Here is a 24417-nt window from a genome sequence, read left to right on the forward strand (position 1 = left end):
GGACACTTGTATTTGAAATGAGGGAATTGTGGTGAGGGAGCAAATTGCTCATGGGTCATTGGACCCTTGATGGTGAGCAGTTAGGGATGGGAGCTGGATGGTTTAGAGTGGTCTGGGAGTAGTAGCAGAGGGTGGCTGCGATTATGTGTGAGATGTAAAAAGGCTAAAAAGTTGGTGGTTGGAGTTAAGATAATAAGGGTATAGGATAACTGGGCTTTTGAGTTGATCAAAAATTTCTTTTGGCTATTAAGCTCTTCATTGGGAAGGAGAGGGTCAAAACAGGACCCTTTTGTCTTAAGGACTTCTTCACAGAATTCACAGGCTGAGTCCCCATCACATAAACATATTAGATACACTGCTTGACCTCTTTTTGCACTTATCTTAGTTGTTTGGCCAAATTCTGGATGCCTATGGGTATTTACCCTAGGGAGGCATGGAAGGATGGGTCCTGGTCAGATTCACATCCCTGGCTTCATTGGGGTGGTGTTTTCTTGATTGTGTGACTTCCGGACAAACCATTTATGGAGCTAGGTGTCATAGGAAGTGCCTGGGTTATTTTTGATTCCCTTTCTCTGGAATCTTCTTGGTTTAACCAACCCCCACACCCCACCCCCTTTTTTTTCCTAAAGTCACTGTGCCATTTTATTTATTTATTAATTATTAAAGTATCATTGATACACAATCTTATGATGGTTTCATATAAACAACACACTGGTTTCAACATGTACCCATATTATCAAGTCCTTACCCCCTCCATTGCGGTCAGTGTCTGTCAGCGTAGTAAGATGTTATAAGAGTCATTAATCGTCTTCTCCTTGCTCTACTGCTTTTGCCAGAACCTACCTATATTGTGATTACGAGTTACAGTGCCCCTTAGGCCCCAGCCCCTCCCCCTTGGTAACCACTAGTCCCTTCTCAGTGTCTGTGAATCTACTGCTATTTTGTTCCTTTAGTTTTTCTTTGTTTTTATACTCCACAGATGAGTGAAATCATTTCAACCAGTCCCCTTTTACTACCTCATAGGATATTATTGAAACCTACCACTTTTGAGAAGTTTTAATATGGACACTTTCTGTTTGGCATATGGAAGGAAATAATTATGCCCAGGAGATTATGAAGGTCTGTATACTCCTCCCACCTGATGCTCCTACCACTGAATTGTAGGAAATCTGCAGCCTTGCTAAGAAGCTAGGGGTACCTGTGTATGTATGCCCCTTGCCTGTGTAGGTGCTCTGTTATTTTCTTCCTTACCCTTGTTCACTTTATTATCACTATTATTTATCAATTTATTAAGTCACACAGTGTTTATTAATTTGAAGAGTATACATTGCTTCTTAAATAAAAAAACTTGATTTTTATTATATAAGTTATACATGACCATTTTAGAAAAATCTGAAAGTATAGGCAAATTTGAGAACAAAGTAGGTCCCCTATGATCCCCATCTCAGCACTGCTTTTAATGTTCTATATATTAAATTTTAAGTTAGAGAAAGAATAGCCTAAGATCTAATGTAGATAACGTTTTTATTTGACTAGTTGACCAATAATGATATAAATGGGTATAATATCATTATAGGGCTTAAAAATTTTTAAGTATTTTTAAGTGCTAAACATGTTCATTCTCCACCACTCCCCCGCCCAAAAAAAAAAAAAGTTGCCTGGGCAGATGATAAATGATAGTGTTTGAGGGAAAATACTTTTAAAATCAATAATTCACTTATATTAACTCCATTTCTGCCAGAAGTTAATATACTCAATATTATCATTTTTCACCTTTTTCATTTATCCTTTAACTTTGAAATTTGATGTTAGTATTGGGCATTTGTGAATTATATGTTATAAAGACTGACTCATCTGCCCTTTTCAATTATTAAGCACACTACAGCTAATGTTTTCTATTTACATTTGAGTAGTTAATAGCATTTCATATACTTTAAAAATAGTATATACATCCTTAATGTATTATACACTTCACTCCCCAACCACCACATACATACATCCACAATGCAACACTTTTCACATGTATTTTTGTATTTCTCCAACCACTGCAAAAATATAGCCAGAAGGACCCAGTCAGCATCCAGAAGAGTAATAAGCATATGTTAGGATATGCTTAATGACAAGAAATGCTATAAATATAAGGTAGTTGGTGAAATAATTGTTTATGTAAATCCATTGTTATATTTTTTTTTACGGGGAAGTATCATTTTTAAATTTTTTTCTATTTCTTAATTTAAATTTCTACATTCTAGGAAATAGTGGCTATTTTTCATACTTCCTAAATTAGGTTTTCTACTTCTCAAGGGACTATAGGGATTCTTCATTGAGGATGTATTCATTTCTAAGGTATTGTGATGAACTCTGAGCTGGGAAAATGATATAAGTCTCCCGTAATTGTAGAAAAATGTTCTGCTTAATTTATTTGGTGCTAGCTTATGTTAAACATCTAATTTCTGGTGCTTTTCTAAAAGTGTTAAGATTTGTGTGTGTGTCTGTGTAATAGTTTATAGATTAAGCCAGATTAAATCAGATGGTTTCTGTAAACAGCAAGTTTTCATATTGGACCCACTAAGCAACAGATATTTTAAGGGGAAAAATCCTAACTCAGCTTTCTCAAAAAATAGAGAAATTTAAAGAAAGAAGTAATAATATAAAATGTTGGAAAAAGTAGAAAATGACTGTCAAATAGTAGCTGTTTTTATACATGTGTGTGTGTGTGTTCTCATAATATTTTACCTGTTGCCAGGAACCCCTAACAGGACAAAAAAAGCCTATTATTTAAGGACAAGTTCAAGAACTGCCAGTCTTTGATAAACCTCTAACAAGAATACATATCCCTATCACCTCACACCAGTAAGGATGGCCACCATCCAAAAGACAAACAACAACAAATGTTGGCGAGGTTGTGGAGAAAGGGGAACCCTCCTACACTGTTGGTGGGAATGTAAATTAGTCCAACCATTGTGGAAAGCAGTATGGAAGTTCCTCAAAAAGCTCAAAATAGAAATACCATTTGACCCAGGAATTCCACTTCTAGGAATTTACCCTAAGAATGCAGCAGCCCAGTTTGAAAAAGGTAGATGCACCCCTATGTTTATCGCAGCACTATTTACAATAGCCAAGAAATGGAAGCAACCTAAGTGTCCATCAGTAGATGAATGGATAAAGAAGATGTGGTACATATACACAATGGACTATTATTCAGCCATAAGAAGAAAACAAATCCTACCATTTGAACAACATGGATGGAATACCCTCAGTGAAATAAGCCAGGCAGAGAAAGACAAGTACCAAATGATTTTACTCATATGTGGGGTATAAGAACAAAGGAAAAACTGAAGGAACAAAACAGCAGTAGAATCACAGAACCCAAGAATGGACTAACAGTTACCAAAGGGAAAGGGACTGGGGAGGATGGGTGAGAAGGGAGGGAGAAGGGGGAGAGAAGAAAGGGGACCTTATGATTAGCATGTGTAATGTGTGTGTGGGGGGACGGGGAGGGCTGTGCAACACAGAGAAGACAAGTAGTGATTCTACAGCATCTTACTACGCTGATGGACAGTGACTAATGGGGTATGTGGGGGGGACTTGGTGAAGGGGGGAGTCTAGTAAACACAATGTTCCTAATGTAATTGTAGATTAATGATACCAAAATTAAAAAAAAAGAATATATATCCCATATTTAAGAATAGATGTTCTACAGAATATTTTTCCAGAAGCAATCTTATTTTACAATATGATTTGAAGATGTATTTATCTCCCTGTGATTTCCCTATATTGTTTCTGAAAATGGTAAATCTCATATGTAAAATTTACAAGTAAGACTAACCTGTAAATTTGTCAAGTGTGAAATGTTACACAAGTAAGTTGAAAAGGTGAATGGTGAGGGCATGGTGGCATACACTGTCAGCACATAACCCAGAGTAAAGGGCTCAACAAGCAGGAGAAAACCTGGTCCCTTCCATCTGATCGTCACTTACATGCTATTTTGATTTATGAGTGACCCATTTACACATTTGGGTAGAGTCATTTATTTCACTGGAATGGATCATTCTTAAGTCAATCGAGTTGAGTTTTTTCATTGGCATGGGTCGACTGCAGCTCTGCTAACTTGACTGTGCTACGTCACTCTTGAGACCAGCCAGAGTCCCTGACTAATCTTAGCACTTTTAACTCCATCAAATACTCACTTAAAGTGACAAGTGTGTTGGAGGGCTGGAGTATAAAGTAACAGGTAACAAACATTAAGGAAGGTGGCAGAAAAACTAAAAAGTTGACTCAATTATAGTACTTTTAATATGGAAGACTCATGGATATTTATAATGATGAATTGTTAGATAAAAATTTATGTCTAGTATTTTCTATATAAGAAATAAGGAGGTATATAGCCCAAAAGTGTCTTGGAGAGATTGGTGGGAAGAGTAAGGGGAGTATGGAGTGGGGCAGGGAGGGACAGAGGAGCTGCGAAGAGGAGGGAAGGGAGAGGAGGGAAGGAGAGCTAGCCGGAAGGTACTGTCCAGGTAAGAGAGACAAACTGACAGTCACCGGGAGCAGAGAGGCATCAGGTGTAAGTTCCATGAATAGTTGGAAGCAACGTTGGGCCAGAGCACAGGGTTTGGAGGCCTAGGGCTGGGAATAATAGAGACAGATGGACGATTAAGATGCCTGGCCTTTCTCCTATAAACAGATTTTTTTTCTTTAAGGAAATGATAGAATCATAGTTGTTACTAGATCATCTTTTGTGATGGGGAGGTGAAAAGAGAAGACAAGTAAGAGAAAAGAAGTAACAGAAACCTGGATTAGAACAGAAGCAGTGGAAATAAAACTTCTTGAGATGAACTCAGGATTTGGTGAGGCACGTGGAAGTTGAGGGCTCATCTCTTCATTCCCTCTTTCATTCTGCACACTACACGAATCCAGGGTGATAGAGACGAACACTTCCTGTAAGACTCGGTTCCTGTTGTTGAAGGGACGTCTAGTCTGCAGGGGAGACACGTGCAAACAAGTGATTGCCAGCAGAGCAGCGAGGGCCTCATGACTGATCATAAGGTGCTGTAAGGGGCAGCGTGAGGGGTTATGTTTTGGTGGATCAGGAAGAGCTTTGTAGCAGAGGGTTCACTTGAGCAGCAGATCAACAAGGTAGGAAAGGACATACCTGGCAGAAGAAATAGCACGTCCAGGTCGGGAAGCCGGAAGTAGCTGGGTGTATTCCAAAGCCCGGAATATGTAGAATTGTGTCAGGAACTGAAACTAAAGGAGCCAGGTCGGGAAGGTGTAAGTGCCCAGTGGAAGAATGTGGCTTTCAATTTGTAGAAGCGATTGGGGGCAGCTGAAGAGTATTCCGTGGGGAAAATAATACCACTGGCTTTGAATGCTAGTGTTGTAAAGGATGGGCAGGAGGGGAGCAAAACTGGAAAACCTTTTGAGTGATTGCTAATGGATCAAGTGCAACTCTTCTGAGAGCAGTTGCGGTAATGGAGGGAAGAGGAGTCACAAGTACCATATTCCATAGAATCAGTAGAAACTTGGTGACTAGGTGTAGAAGATGAGGCAGAGAGTGAGTGAGTGAAACGGGATTCTCCAGGGCTGGGAGTCTAGAAACACCATTAGGAAGTGCAGGAATAGGATCATTTAGAGGGAAATAATGACATGGTTTTTGAGCAGAAGTGTAAGTCAGATATACTGAAACTAAGACAATTATTTAACTACTGGGAAAAAAATTAAGTTAGATCTATTTTCATACTGCATATCAGTCAGTAGAGTAATAATCACTTTTTTTAAACTATGCAAATGAAGAAAATAGAGGCAAATTTTTATCTCCTCTTGTTATGGAGGAGGGGAGAAGAGTAGTAGAAAAAAATTTCAAGGGAAAAATGAATGTATTCAGTTACATGAAAACTGACTTCTTTGTGCCAGTAGACAACTAAAAGGCAAACAAGAGGCTTGGGAGAAGTAATTGTAGTAATGTGATAAAGAGTTGTTATCTTAATATATTAAATTCATGTCAATTAAGAAAAACACTGCAATTCAATAGAAAAATGTGGGACCAAAGATTCAGTGGCACTTCACAGGAGATATAAGGATAATAATCGTATATTTAATCTAGAATCACAGAGAAGATACAAACTGAAGGAAAAGTGAGATGTTACTTTTGTACTTTAAATTGTCAGGTATACACATACTAAAAAGAATTAGAACAATTTGGAAGAAGTTAGCATACTTACATGTTGTTAGTAGTATTGTTCACGATTTTGGAGGGCCGTTTAGTAATGTAAATCAGAGGCCTTCATTTCACTTTGGCCCAAGAATGTAACTTTCTTTTAGTTTACCTAAAGGAAATAATTGGACAGCTGTCACAAAAGAGTGGTTAGGATGAGAAATAGAACAGAATGGTATAATTTAAGCTAAGGGAGCAAAGAATTTCAAGGAGAGAGAAAGCAGTGATATTGCAGAAAGGTAAAGAAGAATTTGGAACTGAGAGGTGACCATTAGATTTGGCAGCTAGACACTTACAACCACAGGAAAACGAGTCTCAGTGGCCAATGGAAATGGATACCATCTTCAGGCAAGAAATTGTTGGCTGCAAACAAGGTCTTCTAGTTCAAAAATATTGGAGGTGGAGGAAAGGGTAATAATTATAGAAGAATATTTTGTTTTCATTTTTAAAGTTACTGAGACGAACTCTTTTTATGCGGGTCAGTGGGTGAGTTAGAGAGATGTTGAAAAAAGATGAGATAAATGACAAAAGATTGCCAAAGGTGTGGGATATTGAGCCCAGGTGGAGGAGAAATTAGCCTGTTAGACAGGAGAGGTCTACTGCAAGAAGAAAGGAATTGAGGACACATACAGATAGAATTAGTATGCCTGTGTACAGGTGAAGGTGGGGAGTGTTTTGTTTTGTCTAATGGGGGAGGGAGACTGCTGTCACCTCTGATGGTGTCAGTTCCTCCCAGAATACAAGATTTCCCCCTTTTCCATACAGCATAATCTCTCAAGAATTATCCATGCTTTGTTTCTTCTCTTCCAGTTCTCTCTTGACCTTTTATAAGGAAGCTCTCACTTTCACCACTCCACCAAAACTGTGCAAGGTCACTGGTGAATTCCATGCTACTAAAACCCGGTGCTTAATTCTCAGTCCTAATCCCATTTTACTTGCCTGCAGGATTTGGCACAGTTCATTCTTCCTTGCACTGGTTTCTCCACACCATACTGTCCTAGTTTTCTTCCTTCCACAGGGCCTCGGTTCGGTTCCTCCTTATCTCCCAGTAGTGTTGAAATGTCCCAAGGCCCAGTCCTCAGACCCCTTCTCTTTTCTACTTACACTCATCCAACTCTTCTTTGGTGGTCTTTTCCAGTCTAATGGTTTTGCATACCGTCTACACACCGATGCTTCCTAACTTTGTATCATCAGCCTACTCCTATCTCTTGCATTGGACTTGTATGTTTCACTGCCACTCTGTGACTCTACTTGAAGATCTAATAGACATTTCAAATTCAGTGTGTTCAAACTTGAGCACACCCGTTAAACCTACTCTCTTACCGACTTTTCCATCTCAGTTATGTTCATTCTGTCTTTTCAGTTCAGACCAGAAATCTTGGAGTCATCCTTGACTTCTACCCCCACTGTCAGTCTATGCACACATTTTATTCGTCAGCAAATCATATTGGTTTGCCTTCAAGACATATCCAGAACTGACTTCTTCTTATCTCAACTGTGCCCATCCTGGTTCAATCTGCCATCATCTCTTGCTTGGAATATTTCAGTGGGCTCCAACCTCGATCTGCCTTTGGCACCCTTCAGGTTATGCTCAACACAGCAGCCAGAGTGACTGAGTAAAAAGCCAAAGTTCTATAAGGCCCCACAAAATGTAGTTGGCCCCAGTTACTGTTCTGATCTCTTTTCTTCTGTCTGTTTTGTTCACTTCATCCACACTAGCTTCTTTACTGTTCATTGAATACACTAGGCACACACTCACCTCAGGGCCCTTATACTTATTATTGCATTAGTCAGCAACAGACTTTTTTTTTTCTAATTAAGTTATCATTGATATACAATCTTATGAAGATTTCACATGAATAACATTGTGGTTTCAGCGTTACCCACATTATCAAGTCCCCCCCAGTTGCAGTCACTGTCTATCATCATTGTAAGATACTTTATTACTTGTCTTCTCTGTGCTATACTGCCTTCCCTGTTACCTACCTGTATTGGTTGTGCTAATTATAATGCCCTTAATCCCCTTCTCCCTCCCCAACCCTTTCCCTTTGGTAACTGCTAGTCCCTTCTTGGAGTCTGTGAGTCTGCTGCTGTTTTGTTCCTTTAGTTTTGCTTTGTTGTTATACTCCACAGATGAGTAAAATCATTTGGTACTTGTCTTTCTCCACCTGGCTTATTTCACTGAGCATAATACCCTCTAGCTCCATCCATGTTGTTGCAAATGGTAGGAGATGTTTTCTCTTTATGGCTGAATAATATTCCATTGTGTATATGTACCACATTTTCATTATCCACTGCAACAAACATTTTTACACCAGATACTGGATAGCTTTCTAGTTGCTTCCGTTTGGTTTTAACTCAAGTGCCACCTTCACAGTGAGTTTTTCCCTGATCCCTGTCCAGTACGCTGTCTTCCTGATCTTGCTTTCCTTTTCTTTCTAGCAATGTAACATTTTTAGCTTCATAGTAATCCTGTATAGTAAGCTCCATAGCATTTCCATTTTATACATGACGAAGTTGAAATTTGTAAATGTTTAAGTGCCGTGCCGCATTGTGATGTTACATTGCAGTGAGTGAGCGGCAGAGACAGATTTGAGCCCAGGTCTCTAACTCCCCAAATGATTGCTCTTTTGATACCCTTAACTCCCTTGAATAATTGAGAGTTAGTGGAGAATTGTGATCCACAATTACAGAAATTAGAGATTTTGGGAAGACTTTTACAATAAGAATTTATCAATCACTCGAAAACAAATGCTTTCTGAATTTACTGTGCAAGAGATTAAATGTTTGAATGGTTTCGTCCTTTAGAAGAAAGTAGATTATTTAACTTATTAGAATTAGAACCCTGCTTTTGGATGTAATGTGAAGAAGCTTCTCTAATAATATGTAATGTTAAATCATGTCGAGCAGATAGACGTCACCAGCAACAAAACCAAACCAGTGAAAACTGTAGGTCCCCTCACCACCGACTTGCATCTTCTGTGTATTATGTGCCACTCATGAATTCGAGACATTCTCTAAGACGTTAGAAATTGCCCTGATTCAGTCGGCTGGTGAGGAGTCCTGTTGGGAAGAGCCCACGTTCTGTAGAAGTCTGTGTTTCCGGGAATGAAGTTCTTCCCACAGAAGTCTTTTCTTGCTGTCAGAGGTTATGTCTAGATATTTAGTTGTATAGAAATATTTAATATTCCATTTGGTGTATTTCATGTTCGAAATAGTTTAATACCAATTCTATTTTTAAATGACTCTAAGATAACATAATTTAATATAACTTTAAAAAATGACTTTGGTGTAACTGAGCCTGCAGGAATTGGGCAGGTAATCCAGTTTGGTTTTTGCCTTTATTTTTTTGGCATTAAAAAAAGGTTTTTTATCATAGCTTAGTAGTTCAAAATTAGAACAACTAAAGGTAGAAGGACATTTGAAATTTGTAAATTCTCTACTAGCCACTATTTAACCTTCCTTTTTAAAAAAAATTGAAGTATCATTGTTAATAGTCTTTTGATGGATTCAAATGCACAACACAGTGGTTCAACATTCACCGCTGCTATCAAGCTCTCACTCCCTCCAGTGCGGTCACTGTGCATCAACATAGTAAGATGTTACAGAATCATTAACTGTATTCTCTGTGCTGCACTACCGTCTCCATGACCAACCTATATTTTGATTGCGAATTATGGTGCCCCTTCTTCCTCACCAACCCCTCCCCTTTGATAACCACTAGTCCCTTCTCAGTGTCCGAGTCTACTGCTATTTTGTTCCTTCTGTTTTGCTTTGTTTTTATACTCTACAAATAAGTAAAATCATCTGATATTTGTCTTTCTCCACCTGGCTTATTTCACTGAGCGTAATACCCTCTAGCTCTTCATCCGTGTTGTTGCAAATGGTAGGATCTCTTTTCTTTTTATGGCTGAATAATATTCCATTGTGTGTATGTACCACATCTTCTTTATCCATTCATCTATTGATGGACACTTAGGTTGCTTCCATATCTTGGCTATTGTAAATAGTGCAGTGATAAACATAAGGGTGGATATTTTTTTTGAATCAGGAATCTTGTTTTCTTTGGGTAAATTCCTAGGAGTGTAATTCCTGGGTCAAATGGTATTTCTATTTTTAGTTTTTTGAGGAACCTCCATATTGCTTTCCACAATGGTTGCACCAATTTACATTCCTACCAACAGTGTAGAAGGGTTCCCCTTTCTCCACGTCCTCACCAGCATTTGTGTGAGGGGATATCCTCGTTGTGGTTTTAATTTGCATTTCCTTGATTAGCAATGTGGAGCACCTTTTCATGTGTCTGTTGGCCCTCTGTATTTCTTCTTTGGAGAAGTGTCTGTTCAGATTCTCTGCCATTTTTTAATCAGGTTATATTAGTTTTTTGGGTGTTGAGATGTTTGAGTTGTTTATATATTTTGGATGTTAACCCCTTATTGGATAAATCGTTTGTGAATATATTCTTCCATACTGTAGGATGCCTTTTTGTTCTGCTGATGGTGTCCTTTCCTGTACAGAAGCTTTTTAGTTTGATGTAGTCCCACTTGTTCATTTTTAATCTTGTTTCCTTGCCAGAGGAGGTATGTTCAGGAAAAAGTTGCTCATGTTTATATTCAAGAGATTTTTCTCTTAACCTTCCTTTTATAGAATATTTAAGACCCTAAAGTTATCAAAAACAGTGACTAATAGATGTTGGAACTAAAAGGTTAATATGACATATTAGTCCATATTTTAAGAGAATCATAAGAATTTTAGAGCTACTTTTAAACTGTGTGTGTGTGTGTGTGTGTGTGTGTGTGTGTGTGTGTGTGTGTGTGTGAGATCAGTTACTATTTAAGTAAAGCTGACAGTTTATAGACAGGAAGCCAAGTCACCAGAACATATATAATAATACTGACACTGAGTAGATGTTGGATAAACGTTTGATGAATAAAAGAATTAATTGTGTAGTGATCTGGTTGCCCAGCTGGCATAGAGCTCAGAGTCTAAGTTTCATAGCTTCTAGCGTTTTTTACTTAGCTTACTAATTTTCTAGAATAAGAAAAGAGGGTACATTTAACTGCAAGTAGCATCTTAAGAATTTTTGAATGGTTTTTTGAATATTCCTGCTTGCTAAAAAAGGGATAGACAAATAGCAAGTGTGAGTTACAGTCTTGTGTAGAAAAATGAGAGAATTATAAATTATAAATGTGAGTTGTTAGAGACTGGTATTTGATAGTTTTCCTAGTGATGTGCCTTGGGAAATAAGTTTCAGTTAATTTAAGGATAGAATTTATGAAAGGCTTTCATATAACATGTTAAGTATTTCTGTACAGCTAAATATCCAAACATGTTTCTTCCATTAGGAAAAGGCGCTGCACAAAGTACCTTATTCCAGGAAAGGTCATCTCTTCCAGGATGTGCTCAACCCAACATTTGCCTTTTTCAGTTTTTATACTTTCTAAAAGTAGTGCTAGTCCTTAACTGGTATTTGTTGTCAGAGAAGGGTATTAGAACCTGTTAGTGTGCTGCACCAGTTCTCAAAGCGTGACTCAGGACCCACATTCTCTTCCATTGGGTCCACAAGGTCAAAACTGTTTTCCCAGTAATACTGACTTTAACCTGTCTTTTTCACTCATTCTCTCATGAGTGTCCACAAGAGTTTTCCAGAGGATACTTAACATGTGATCTCACAACAGACTGCAAACAGAAACAGATCTGAGACTCCAGACTTGTGACAATGTAAAACAAAACAGTGCTCTCCTCTTGTGACATTTTTCATTTTGTAAAAGGTTATTCTTCATAAAAATGCTAACATGAGATGGATTCTTTTATTAACAAATGAATATTTAAATGTTTTAATTAATTACCTTGGCATTTCAAATATACAAATGGAAGATATAGTATGCAGCCTTTTAGTATTGGCTTTTTTTACTCAGCACCATTCTTGGAGATTCATCCAGTTAGTTGTGATTATCAGTAGCTCATTCTTTTTTATTGCTAAGTAGTATTCTATAGTGTGGATATGCCATTATTTATTGAACCATTCACCTGTTGAAAGGCATCTGGGTTGTTTCTAGTTTGGGGCTGTTCCATATAGAGCTGCATTACATATAAAGGTTTCTGAGTGAAAAGAAGCTTTCATTTTCCTGGGATAAATGCCCAGAAGTATAGTTGCTGGATTGTATGGAAGGTGCATGTTAGTTTGTTAAGAAACTGCCAGACTTCCAGAGTGGATAGAGAGCCATAGGTGTAAAAGTTTGACAACCACTGCTTTATACAAAGGCAGCTATCGAAGCTGGTATGTAACACATACAATAAAAAAATTTTCTTGTATTGATACCATCAAGTTAAAAAAAAACAAACTTTTTTTCCTCACACTTTTGAAGATTAAAAGGAGTAATATCTTATTCTTTGTGATCATAGAGCAGGGTCCAATATGTTGATTGCTTTGCAGTACCATAAATGGGCAAGGTTGTCTCCTATATATTTATATAGTTACATATTTTGGGACTCTTAAGCATTTCAGGCTCAAGTAGGAGCCCAAGAACAACATTTTTTTACTGCGTAATATGTGGCAAGAACTGGGATACAAGAGAAAAAGAAAACACTGTCTACCCCTGAACAGCTGAGGAGGCAGATAAGCAAGCATGCAAGTATAGTAATTGCTGGAATGATGCGTGTGTTAAGAGCCGCAGAAGCAGGAAGGGAAGGGAGCTGATGGGATTTGACAGAGGAGGTAGAGTTTGAGCTGAGACGTAAGGCGTGAGTAGGAGTTTGCCAGGAGGACACATGAGGAGAGGGTATTCTTAGATTCTGGGCATCGATGAGTCAGGAACCATAGCTGTTTCCCCTCTGACCATACTTTTGTAATAAACCTTAGCTCACCATATTTTTTCCTGGGCTGGGTCTCCTAGGTTAGGGCCAGTGAGGATTCCTTTAATCTGAGTCGAAAATAACGCCCACAGAAATTATCTGAATAATACATAGTTTAGAGTATGCAAGTTAACTGTAAAAACTATAGCTTTTTCTGAGAGTCTGTGTGTTGTACCAAGATATTCTTATCCCATAAACCAGGAAGAGCAAGCTAATCATAACTAGCGTACGGTAGTGAACAACGTCTTATAGCTTCCTTTCTATTGCACTGGCTATATTTCAAGATAATATTTAAAATTTGTTATAATATTCCCAGCCAATTTAATAGCTTCAATATCATAGTAAAGTAAAATATTCCTGAAATGTTAGTTAAACAGAATGTAGCTTGTAAAGATATACTTTATGCTACGTTTATCTTTGCATTTTGGAAAATATTTAAGACTATTAACTTGTGTGGACTCTTAACTTGTGTTAACTATTGTATTTTAATATTTCAGATTGTGCCCTTAGAATATCTGAAGTCAAAATTATACATAAATATGGGCATATTCTCCTGTATACATGGATGTATTTCTGGTCACCTAAACTTAGCCAGAGTGAGCAAGTGTATTGCCACCCATCTATCTAGTCATTCAGCATTTATTGAGCTGCTCTTATGTGGGAGGTACTGCTCTTAAAGAGCCCATAGTTTAGTGAGAGACAACAGTGTGAAAAGTAGTGTAAGGTGGACTTGCACACAAAGGGGAAATAAAATCATCTGCCTGGTTGGGAGCAGAGGGGTGGGATTGGGGATCGGAAGAACAGGATCCCACTGCCTTTGTGCTTAAAAAGTTCCTACACTGAAGCTTTCATAAAATACCGCTTCTCTTTCTTATAATTGCTTAATTTACTGGTGGGTTAGAAAGAACTGGATTTATCTTCTTTCTTGCCAAGTAATTATTAGTATGGCTTTGTGCAAATCATAAAATCTGTCTGAACTTTTGTTTATCTTTGGTAGTAGTAATAATAGCTAACACTTATATCACTGGGTTAAGCAATATATATACTTATTTATTCTTTATATTAACCCTTCGAGATAGGCATTGTTACTACTCCCATTTTACAGATGAGAAGGAAACGGGTGCAGAGACATTTAATAAGGTCACAAAGCTCAGTAAGTAACTGAGTGGGGATTTGAACCCTCCCAGACCAGCTCGAGTATGCACTCCTAACTACTTATGCTTTATGACCTTGCAATTTAATCTCTATTTATATGTACATGTTAATGATCTACCCATGATAATTTTTCATCTAATGTTTGTTTCATGGTAACATAGAAGTACTTGGGGGCTGGAGATAATGCAGCTGTTATTTGGTATTCTAAATGGAACCATGTATTTTTCTTCATGAAAAGATCCTGTGATAAAATGAAAACAAAGAATTAAAAGTTATTTAGAGATTTAGAAAATAGCTAAAACATAATAGTCTTAAGAGAAGTGCTTTCTTAGTCATTATGTGGGAGGCAAAAATCGCAGTATGTTTTCTTAAGGAAAAGAAAAATTAGACTAAACACTACCACAGAGAAGAGCGAAGGATGTGTGAGCTTACTAATTGAATAGGAAACAAGAAACTGTAGACATTCTGTATTAAAATTCTGAGGTTGAAGCAGTCTGTCTTCCTGAGATAAATGACGTTTCTCTCCTTAATCCCATATTCTTTGCACTGACATTTAAAAGTTATGATGGTGCTCATAGAGTGAAGAGCAAGCCCCATGAGTTACAAAGTACAAAAAGTGTTTGCTCTCATAATGTTGGTGCTGATAGGAGGTTAGATTACAGGCTGCTATTATTGTTATTTTATTAAGTTGTTTTTAAAAAGTTTATCTGAGGCCAGCCATCCCATCTGAATCCTGTGCCACCCCATCGTAATTTAGTGCAGTTCTTGTTAACTTTGTTAAAACGTTGATTTTGTTTTTCAAATAAGTACTCCAAGTAAATAAAATAGCAAATAGATGTGTGTGATCAGAAGAGATTTGTCATTCAAATGAATGTCAGTGGCAGTAACCTTGTGTCCTAGTCTTCTGTTCTTGGGATAGTGATGCTAAGTGTTAAAATTCCTGCCTTGAGCACTTTACTGCCTCAGATGTTTTGACCTGCTTCATGTTCCCTAAACATTCCCTGCACTGAAGCCCCTGTGACTTCACTGAGCTGCCCTTGTCCATTTTTCTCTCTGGCTAATGCGTCCTGTCACAACGCAGCAGTCCTTGTTTCCCCTTTTGAAAGTATTTCCGGCTACAAACAAACAAGTTAGATGCGAGTTCTCATCTTTCTCCATATTCACATAGCATCCTGTGCATAACTTACTGAGAGTTCTTATTACATTGAAATTTAATAATGGGGTTTCTTAACTGTCCTTTCCCTACCTCTCCTCTATCCTTGTTCAATGTTTGGCACATACTAGAGACTGCAAATAGGTACAGAGGAATGAATATAGACAGCTGCTGCAGAAACCCTTACATGAGGGGAACATTCCCTGCTCACCGTGCACTTACCCGAGGAGGCTAGTGTGAGGGTCTTGTTTTGGAGAGGAGATATGCATATGCGTGCAAACACACACAGATTGCTCCTTTGAGTAAACAAGAACAAATGAAGTGTAGAATAATATAAAGTGGAATTGAAATTTATAACACATCTGTGTAGTTGAATTACAGCAGGTTTTTTTCCTCTAGTGGCATAAAATAGTGTTGTACTCTCTGGCATTTGCACAGATGTTATATATGTTCTGCAGATTTATCTTTTTACAATATGCTATATAGAGAATATTCAAATCACATGTTTTGTAATCCAAACAGTGCAGAGCAAAGGTCATTTTTTAAACAGACACTGAATTATCCTTGAGGTTACATTCCGAGGACAAAGTCTTTCGTATAGTACCGTAAATGCATAAAATCAGTCAGGAGCAAAGAACCATGACTGGGGTAGGAGATGCAAATGTATCACATATATGCCTTCAGTTGCATTATTAGCATAGTATATAGGTTAATTGGCTTTAAAACTACCATTGAGCAGTGAAGTATTAGGTTTCTGTTGGTAACAAATCGGTTTCTCATGTCACACCAGATAATATATGGTATCTTTGCTTTTAATCACAAGTTCTCTTTTCACTGAGAACCTGGCAATGTAAGTCATTCTTCTTAGCCAACTAGCAAATCAGTTAATTTCATTTTTATGTTTTCATGATTGTTACATGATCTAAATTTTAATTATATTTACTGAAAAAAGAAGTTAACTAGTAACACTATGTTGATACTGTTAGCCTATCTTGATTGACATTAATTAGTTTTTTTGGGGTTTTTTTTGTTTGTTTATCCAGAAGAACGTTGGTTTCCGTCAAACACGTCACTGTCAAAGGAAACCAGAGCTGAACTGGAAGTCTAACATATGAGGAGACAAACCACTCTGGTCGCTTCAAAATGGGAACAGCAGTTGATGAGCTGGTGTCTGTGGAACAGGCCTCCTCGTCCTCTTTCAATCCTCTGTGTTTTGAATGTGGCCAGCAGCACTGGACGAGGGAAAACCACTTGTACAACTACCAGGATGAGGTGGATGACGACCTGGTCTGCCATATCTGCCTTCAGCCTCTGCTGCAGCCCCTAGACACGCCCTGTGGACACACATTCTGCTGCAAGTGCCTCAGAAACTTCTTACAGGAGAAGGATTTCTGCCCATTGGACCGGAAAAGACTTCACTTTAAGATGTGTAAGAAGTCCAGTATTCTAGTTCATAAACTTCTGGACAAATTATTAGTGTTATGTCCATTTTCTTCAGTGTGCCAAGATGTGATGCAACGCTGTGATCTGGAGGCACATCTTAAAAACAGGTAAGCAAAAAAAATATGCAAGACAAGTAACTCTAGGTTTTATAAAAAGGTTGTTCAAACAAAACTTGATAAAAAAAATAGCAAGGCATCAGTAAACTAATGAACAAGTTGAATACACAAGGTACAACAAATACTGTATGGAACAGTATTTAACATTACCAGAAACATAAATACAAAAACTATAATGAGGAAGTACCATTTTATACCTATTAATATAAAGGTCTTATATTCACATGGGTAGCTATATATAATGCTAGACTATTTTTGCAAGGCAGCTTGGCAATTTGTTTCAAAAACTAAATGTAAATATCCTTTTATCTAGCATAGCATCCTAAGAAAATAATCCAAATGAAGAGGAAAATTGTGTATAAAGATGTTTACTGCAACACTGTGCATAGTTCAGTAAATTGGAGTCAATCTAATTAACAGTAGGGGAAGGATTAAAAATTCAACAGTGCCTCAATTTAGTGGGATATTATGCAGCCAATAAAAAAAATGATAATTTTGTTACAACATAGAAATGAGTATCCGTGATTTTATTTGCTAAGATCTCGTAAGACCCAGTGTTCAGAGACTAGATTGAACAAGAATCAGCGGTTGGAAACTTTTAAACATTTAATGGGGATTTTTAACCTAATAAAAGCTTTTTAAATGGTTAAGTAGTTTATTTACTTGATTATTTAGTGAGCTTTGTAATTTGACTTTGGTAAAAGACTTGATCTTTGAATTACTTATACCCATTAGGAACGGTTAACTCTTCTCTTAAGTAGGTAGAATCACACACACAAAGTGACAAATCTATTCGTTTCTAAATTTCAAATATAAACCACTTGTGTAGTGTAAAGCTGCAGTTAATTTTGATTGCTGTGAAAAACAATTCATCATACAGTGTACTGGGCTTTGAAATAATAGTGTCAGTGTGGTATAAAATAGCTTGTCATGGTTACACATCAATTCAAAGAATTGAGGGAGATTATTTACTGTAATTTCCTCGCTTTACCAATCAGGAGCCTGAGTTACAAAGATTTAGAGCTAGTTAATGGTGTTGTTAGAACTTAAATTTCAATATTCCAATATACCATTCTGATCACCTGCTGACTCACCACGGGTCCTGTCATGTTCTCTGCTAGTGTGTGGTAATAGCAGTTTCATACATACATGAGTATACATGTTCGTTCTGTTGCCAAATGTCTGTTACAAAATGAGTGTACTCATTAGAAGTAACTTAGAAAGAATAAAATATTATTAAAATAGGAGAAACATGAAGATTTACAGAGAAATTCCTTATTTAAATCTAAGCTTATATTGTCTAAAAATCAAAGCTAAGGAAGAGTGTAGGATAGATATACAGACTTTTGAAAATACATATAGCCTTAGGTTTTTGCGTATCTTTTGTAACCAGCAAGCATAGAATCTGAACATGATAGCAGAGACCTCCTAGGCACTGACAACCAATTTTTGAATATGCTGATCAGGCCTAGTTATGGCTGAGGTTGAAGAATATATTAGGCTTTTCTTATTTCTCTTAGGAGAACCATTTTTTAGGGTTAATTTCTTTTGTGGCTCTTTTATGAGCATCAGTTATGGGATGTTAGAACTGAAACAAGTCTCCTTTCAGTTCTAATTATTTTAAGAGCATTGAGATAAAAATTTCACAAATTTTTAGGAATATTCACCTAACTAAATGCTTAACATTATTTAATATGTAGAGGAAGTATCATTAGTGTTTTCTATCAAGTTATTTATGTTTGATGATGTAACAACTTGGGATCGCAAACTGTCTTTTCATTTATAGGTTGATAAAGGCCAAGCAATCATGTCCAGTTTAAGTGCCATTTTCCAAGTGTAGTTGATATTTGAGCTACTAATTTAATAATTTCCAAAGTGTCTTAGGCCTATAGTTTGAAAGATACACTGAAAAAGGTGAATTATTTGAAAAGGTGGGTAACTTGCTTGATATAAACAGCTAAAAGTGACTATAGATTATAAAAATATAAGGCAAGTTAAGGCAGAGAAAGACAAGTACCAAATGATTTCACTCGTTTGTGGAGTAAAAGAACAAAGAAAAACCTGAAGGAGCAAAGCAGCAGCAGACTCACAGACTCCAAGAAGGGACTAGTGGCTACCAAAGGGAATGGGGTAGGGAGGACAGGTGGGGAGGGAGGAAGAAGGGGATTAAGGGGTATTATGATCAGCACACATAATGTGGGGGGGCACGGGGAAGGCACTACAGCACAGAGAAAACAAGTAGTGACTCTATAGCATCTTACTACGCTGATGGACAGTGACTGCAGTGGGGTAAGTGGGGGGGACTTGATAATACGGCTGAATGTAGTAACCACAATATTGCTCATATGAAACCTTCAAAAGATTGTATATCAATGATACCTTAATGAAAAAAAAAATGGCAAGTTATACAATTTTTATATATGAATTCAGCAGATATTCAGTGAATAGTCTGGCCTTTCTCTAGTCTCTCAGTTAAAAATGTTGAAATTCAGGTAGAAATATTCATTGTCCAACACTCAACCCTAAATGATATGTTCATTTGTTCATTCAGCAAATACTTACTATCTACTGTGTGCCAGATGCTCTTCTAGCAATAGCCTCTGTAAAGTGATAGCAAGTAAGAATCTACTGCTGGATTGTCCATTCCTTTAGGGCCAGTCTTTACTAGTGTCTTTACTCTTTGAATCTCTTGCCCAGAGTTGACACTCATCTAATGTTTACTCAATTAAATTGTTAATCTGTGTTCTCATAATCCATTGCTGAGAAACTAACCACCCCAAATATAGTCACATAAACAAGCATTTTGTTCTGCTTGTGGATTCTGTGAGTCAGGGATTCAGGCAGCACAAAGCAGGGATGGCTTGTCTGTGTTACTGGGCCACAGCTGGGAAGAACTGAAGGTCAGGCACTGCAGCGTTGGAACTGGAGGGTCAACTTTCAAGATGGCTTCTTCATTCACATGTCCGTCTCCTTGATGGAAGTAAGTAGAGGCATGGGCTCAGTTAGGACTTGTCAGCCAGAGAGCCTGATGTGGCCTCTCTAGCACGGCAGCCTCGGGGTGTTTTTTACTAGTGTCTTTACTCTACCAAATGATTTCACTTGGCACTCAGTGTTTCAGTGAATAAGGCAGAAGCTGCATAGCTTTGTATGACCTAGCCTTGAAGTCACATAGCCTCCCTCATACTGTTACTCTGTCTGAAGCAGTCTACCCAGATTCAAAGGGAGGGGACATAAGCTTCACTTTGTGATGGAAGACGTAAAAAAATTTGCAGCCATGTTTAAAACCAACACAGATCAGCAAGAGTGTTGTCATGAGGCACAGAATATGATTATTATGACTGTGGCATCTCTGTACACAGTCTCACTCATTTGTTAGAAATTAATGTTTAATTGAAATTCATAGAATTTTGGCATCAGCTAACAGTGACTCATTGCATAGAAATTAAATGACTATCATGTGCCTTTGTTCTTGAATTTTTAGGACTTGGAAATCTCTTAATTTGGTAGTAGAAATATGGAATTAAGAGTAGTTCGCATAAATCTGGAGAGCTGTTCCAGGAATCTGAGTGGTAATTTTGAATTTAAAGTTACTTTCCCTGTTTGAATGAAATTCTACTCTTAAGAAATCTAAGAGCAGCTGACATATTCTCCTACAGCTTAAGTAAAACATCTATGAAAGATAAATGTTTTTAAATAATATAACTAGTTATTAACTAATTATATATTAGTAAGGCAATGAAGAATTTAAAAGACAAGGTAAAATACCCATCTTTAAAGTCTTTAAGAAATACTCTATATATTATACTAAGCATATAACCTTTTAGTAAGGTTGACTCTTGAATAACACAGGGTCAACCCCCGATAGTCAAAAGTTGTTCGTAACTTTGACTACCCAAAGACTTAACTACCAATTGCCTACTCTTGACAAGAAGCCTTAAGAATAATATAAATAGTGGATTAACACATATTTTGTATATGTATTATATGCTGTATTAATTACAATAAAGTAAGCTAGAGAAAAGAAAATGTTTTTCAAATTGTTGGAAATCTCAAAAAATTTTTTCAATGTATTTATGGAAAGAAAATCCACATATAAGTGGACCCTTGCAGTTCCAATCTGTGTTATTGAAGGGTCAGCTATAATTTGTTAAATTCTTCCAAACAACATCAACCACAAGCATTCCACCTGCCCCTTTCAGCTGCTCATCCCCATCTCACCCAAAACAACCGAACATTTAAAGCTTATGGTAATTATAAGTATTTTATTTTATTTTTGCTAATTTGAGCATTTGTGTCTTAGTTTATGGCAAGGTTCAGCAGCATTTTTCTTTTCCTTTTAAACTTACAGTTTAACAGCATTATAAAAAGTGTGTACAATATAGAGGAAAACTTCAAACAAGTCTTTCCATGCTGAAAGCTTTTCTAATCTATTAAATGGTTTCAAAACTTTAGGGGTCAGGGTAGGCTAAGGTCAGGATTGTTCTTTTCACATTTTAGCTTGGAGGAAGTTTGTGTTAGACACATTCTTGTTAGCATTCTTTGTTCATGTATAATGTAAAAGGCAGATACATATTTGCAAATTATGTATCTTATAGGAGTCTAGTATATAGAATATATAAAGAATTCTTACAGCTCAACAAAAAGCCAAGTAATCCATTTTTTTTATCATTAATATACCAAGTAATCCATTTTTAAATGCTCAAAGGATTTGAATAATTCTCTTTCCAAAGATATTTAAATAGCCAACAAGCACATGAACAGATGCTTAACGTCATAAGTCCATTGTTAACAATGGATTGACTTTTTGTAAGTTGTAAGCATTCTATATGTGTTCTGGATATTAGACTCTTCTTATGTATATTATTTGCAATTATTTCCTTTTATTCAATCAGTTGTCTTCACTTTCCTATGTCCTTTGAAGGACAAACAAGTTTAGTTTTTATGAAGTCCATTTTATCTATTTTTTTCTTTTCTTGTGCTTTTGATGTCATATCTAAGAAACCATTGCTTAGTCCAAGGTCATGAAGATTTACACCATGTTTTCTTCTAAGACTTTTATAGTTGTAACTCTTATGTTTGGGTCTTTGATCCATTTTTAATTAATTGTGATTGGAGAATATGCTGTGTCTAATTCAATCCTTTAAATTTTATTGAGGCTTTTTTATCACCTAACACATGGTCTAGCCTGGAAAATGCTCCATGTGTACCTGAGAAGAATGTGTGTTTTGTTGATGGGTGGAGTGTTCAATAGATGTCTGTCAGGTCTGGTTGATTTATAGTGTGTTATAGTCTCTATTTTCTTGTTCTTATGTCTGGTTATTCTATTATTCTTATGTCTGGTTGATTTATAGTGTGTTATAGTCTCTATTTTCTTGTTCTTATGTCTGGTTATTCTATTATTGAAAATGTGTATTGAAGTCTTACTCTATTATGGTATATTGTTTATTTCCACCTTTAATTCTGTCATTTTTTGTTTCATGTAATTTGAGGGTCTCTTGTTATATTTATAATTATTACAGCTTCTTGATAGATCAAAACTTTCATCATTGTAAAGTGTTCTTTTTCACCAGAAACAGTTTTTGTCTTAAAGTCTGTTTTGTCTGAAATTAGCATGCCTACCCAACTGTCTTCAGGTTACCATTTGTATGGTTTATCTTCCTCTCTCCTTTTAATTTTTACTTATTTGTCTTAGAATCTGAAGTGTGTCTCTTGTAGAAGGCATATAATTGGATCATGTTTTTCTTTTTAATCCATTCTACCTATGACTGACTTTTAATTAGTGTTTAATTCATTTGTAATTGTAATTACTGATAAGGTAGGATTTATGTTTGCCATTTTGCTATTTGTCTCTAATGTCTCATTCCTTTTTGTATCTTTATTATTCCATTTGTTCCTTGTTTTGTGTTAGTTTCTAGTATGCCATTCTAATTTATTTGTCGTTCCTGTTCATATATATATTTTTGAGTTATTTATAAGTGGTTGCTGTGGGGATTACAATTAACATCTTAATGTATAGCTAGTTTAGATTAATACCAACTTAATTTCACTAATATACAAAAACTTAGCTTATGTATAGTTCTATTCCATCCCCCTCCTTTGTGCTGTTATTGTTGTATAAATTACATCTTTATACATTATATGCCCTTCAAAGAAGAATTATATTATTGCTTTGTGTGGTTGCTTTTAAATCAGGACAAAAAAGGAATATAAACCAAAAAAATACTTTTATGCTGTCCTTTATATTTATTATATTTATCTCTTTATTTCTTCATATGGACTGACATTACTGTGTAAGGTCCTTTCTGTGTTTTTTTCTGGGAACATCTTCATAGCTTCTGGTTTTGAAGGAGAATTTTGCTGGATATAGACTTCTTAGTTGACAGGTGTTTTTTTTTTTTAGTACTTTGAATATGTCTTCCATGGCCTTCTGGCCTCCATGGCTTCTGAAGAGAAATCAGCTGTCAGTGTTACTGAGGCTCACTTCTATGTGATGAGGTACTGATGTCTTACTGCATTCAACATTTACTAAGCTTGAGAAGATTTTGGTTGTTGTGTCTTCACATAATTTTTCTGCTTCTTTCTCTCTGACTCTTTGTGGGACTCCAATTCTGGATGTTATACACTTGATAGTGTCCCACAGGCCCTTGAGGTGCTATGCTTTTTTTTTTTTTTTCATTCTTTTTCTCTCTCTTCTTCAAATTGGATAATTTCAGTTGACCTATCTTGAAGTTCATTGATTCTTTCTTCTGCCTGCTCAAATCTGTGAATTCTTCTAGTGAATGCTTAATTTCATTTACTGTAATTTTTAAATCAGAATTTCTATCGGTTCTTTATTATAACTTGTATTTCTTTATTGATATTTTTATTTGGTGAGATATCATTCTCATAATTTCCTTTTGTTCTTTAGACATGGTTTTTTTCTGCTCTTTGAATACATTTATAATACCTGATTTAAGTCATTATCTGGTAAGGCCAATGTCTGGGCTCCCTCAGGGACAATGTCTGTTGTTTTTTTAACTGTGTATGTGCCACACTTACTTGTTTCTTTGCGTGTCTCTTAATTTTGTATTGAACTCTGGACACCTTAAGTAATATACAGGGCAACTCAAGAAATCAGTCTTCCTCCTTGCTATTCAGTGATGTTTCTAGACTGATTGTGCAAAACCTCTGCTTAGCTTACTGGCCAGCTAATGATTGAACATGAAATCTTTAAATGCTAATGATTGAACAAAAAATCTTTAAATGCCAATAAATCTCCCAGTCTTCCACAGGGGAAGCATGTGTTATTCTGTGTGCCTGGTGGGGCACACCTTCAACACTCAGGCAATTGACAGTTCCTCCTTGGCCTTCATTTCCTGCTTTCACAGAGTGTCAGTGTCAGGCAGAAGTGAGAAGTGAGAGCTCAGGGCCCTCTCAGTTCTTCCCTGTGCATGCACACAGCCCTGGACATGTCAGGACCCAAACCCTAGGGATATTTCATT

The 24417-nt window shown here is 36.7% G+C and overlaps 1 protein-coding gene across 1 annotated transcript in view; it reads left to right on the forward strand.

Moving 5' to 3' along the window:
• The window catches only part of LNX2 (ligand of numb-protein X 2), a 73344-nt gene that overhangs the window by 20090 nt on the left and 28837 nt on the right, over positions 1-24417 (forward strand). Inside the window, exon 2 of the mRNA XM_036917358.2 lies at positions 16421-16927. Within this exon, the coding sequence (XP_036773253.1) occupies positions 16521-16927 (407 nt within the window). The 5' untranslated portion in view covers positions 16421-16520. The remainder of the gene's footprint in view (positions 1-16420; positions 16928-24417) is intronic.

This window comes from Manis pentadactyla, chromosome 2 (genome assembly GCF_030020395.1).
Source record: "Manis pentadactyla isolate mManPen7 chromosome 2, mManPen7.hap1, whole genome shotgun sequence".
In the NCBI taxonomy this organism is placed as follows: Eukaryota; Metazoa; Chordata; class Mammalia; order Pholidota; family Manidae; genus Manis; species Manis pentadactyla.